This window comes from Mandrillus leucophaeus, unplaced genomic scaffold (genome assembly GCF_000951045.1).
Source record: "Mandrillus leucophaeus isolate KB7577 unplaced genomic scaffold, Mleu.le_1.0 Scaffold1389, whole genome shotgun sequence".
Lineage (NCBI taxonomy): Eukaryota > Metazoa > Chordata > Mammalia > Primates > Cercopithecidae > Mandrillus > Mandrillus leucophaeus.
Window position 1 is genome coordinate 49,847 of NW_012101353.1, and position 1,581 is coordinate 51,427.

General features: G+C 42.8%; 1 protein-coding gene across 2 annotated transcripts in view; it reads right to left on the reverse strand.

Annotated features, from left to right (window-relative positions):
* Nucleotides 1-1,581, reverse strand: part of LOC105534699 (cytochrome P450 2C9) — a 61,903-nt gene that overhangs the window by 49,697 nt on the left and 10,625 nt on the right. For both annotated transcript variants that reach the window (XM_011973491.1, XM_011973490.1), the window contains exons 2-3: nucleotides 491-653; nucleotides 168-317 (exon numbers count right to left, since the gene is read on the reverse strand). In XM_011973491.1, coding sequence (XP_011828881.1) covers nucleotides 168-317; nucleotides 491-653 — 313 coding nt within the window. The remainder of the gene's footprint in view (nucleotides 1-167; nucleotides 318-490; nucleotides 654-1,581) is intronic.

Genomic DNA, 1,581 nt, shown 5'->3' on the forward strand with positions numbered 1-1,581 from the left:
AAATATGTGCAAATTCCCTTGGCTCTCAGCCTCAAACTCCCACTTCACATGAGCTAACAACTAGGACTCATAATGAAAGATATGGCCACCCCTGAAATGTTTCCAAGAATGTCAGTAGAGAAAATAGTAGTCCAGTAAGGTCAGTGATACAGAGCAGGTTCACCCACCTTTGGTTTTTCTCAACTCCTCCACAAGGCAGCGAGCTTCCTCTTGAACACGATCCTCAATGCTCCTCTTCCCCATGCCAAAATTCCGCAGCGTCATGAGGGAGAAACGCCGGATCTCCTTCCATCTTGTTCCATTGCTGAAAACGATTCCTAACAAGAAGAGAAACAGAAACTAGGAGGGAGATCCCAGGCAAGAAAGAGGAAGCTAACACTGGGCAGCCACGTGGATGGGCCAAGCTCTGCCTGAGAAGCTCTGCAAGTCTCTATTTTCTTATCCTCCCCATCCCCAAGATGGACACTGAAACAGACACATGCACACCTACCAAATCTTCTGTTAGCTCTTTCAAACAGTGGGAAATGGCCTCTTCCAGAAAACTCCTCTCCAAGATCAATCAGGGCTTCCTTCACCGCTTCATATCCATGCAGCACCACCATGCGTTCCAGGCCAAAATACAGAGTGAACACAGGGCCATAGACTTTTGAGAGCTAGGAAAGTAGGTATAGATAATAGCAAATGCAGCAACTATTTCGTCCATTTACTAAGCCTCACTTAAAATGATATTTTCATTGTATTTGTATGCTTTTATTCAGCCACACAGGCTTCAGATATTTCTGAATTTTACATATAAACATGATGATGATTATATTCGCCACTCAGATGATCTGTGATGTTCAAGGCAATAGTCAGACAATTGCTGCACAGATTACAATTAATCCTCACCTCAACATATTCAGCAGGTCTATTTACTCTATTTTAAACAAACAGCGATGTGTGGTGGCTCACACCTGTAATTTCAACACTTTGGGAGGCTGAGGCAGGTGGATCACAAGGTCAGGAGTTCAAGACCAGCCTGGCCAATGTGGTGAAACCTCTTCTCTACTGAAAATACAAAAATTAGCTGGGTATGGTGGCACATGCCTGTAATGCCAGCTACTTGGGGGCCTGAGGCAGGAGAATTGCTTAAACGGGAACCCGGGAGATGGAGGTTGCAGCGAGCTGAGATCACACCACTGCACTCCCGCCAGAGCTACAGAGCAAGAATCTGTCTCAAAAATAAATAAATAAATAAATAAATAAATAAAAACCGAGTTCAGAGAATGACAAATTCATTTTCAGTGTCCTACAGCTAATATACAGAAGACCCAAATTTGAAACTTCATTTATTCAAATGCTAATGCTTTATATATTTATCAGCACTCTTGAGACCACCTTAAGACCAATACCCAGCTTCAAGAACTAGCAATTTCCTGGTTTAATAGCCTTTTATGAATAGCGTGCATCATAGCATTTATACTAAAAATATCTCTCTATGGACTCCACTTAGGACTCCCAAAAGCCCACATAGAGGCACCCATTGCCAGGTCAATAGTCCTCACAGCAGTACTCCTAAAATTAGGTGGCTATAGGATTATA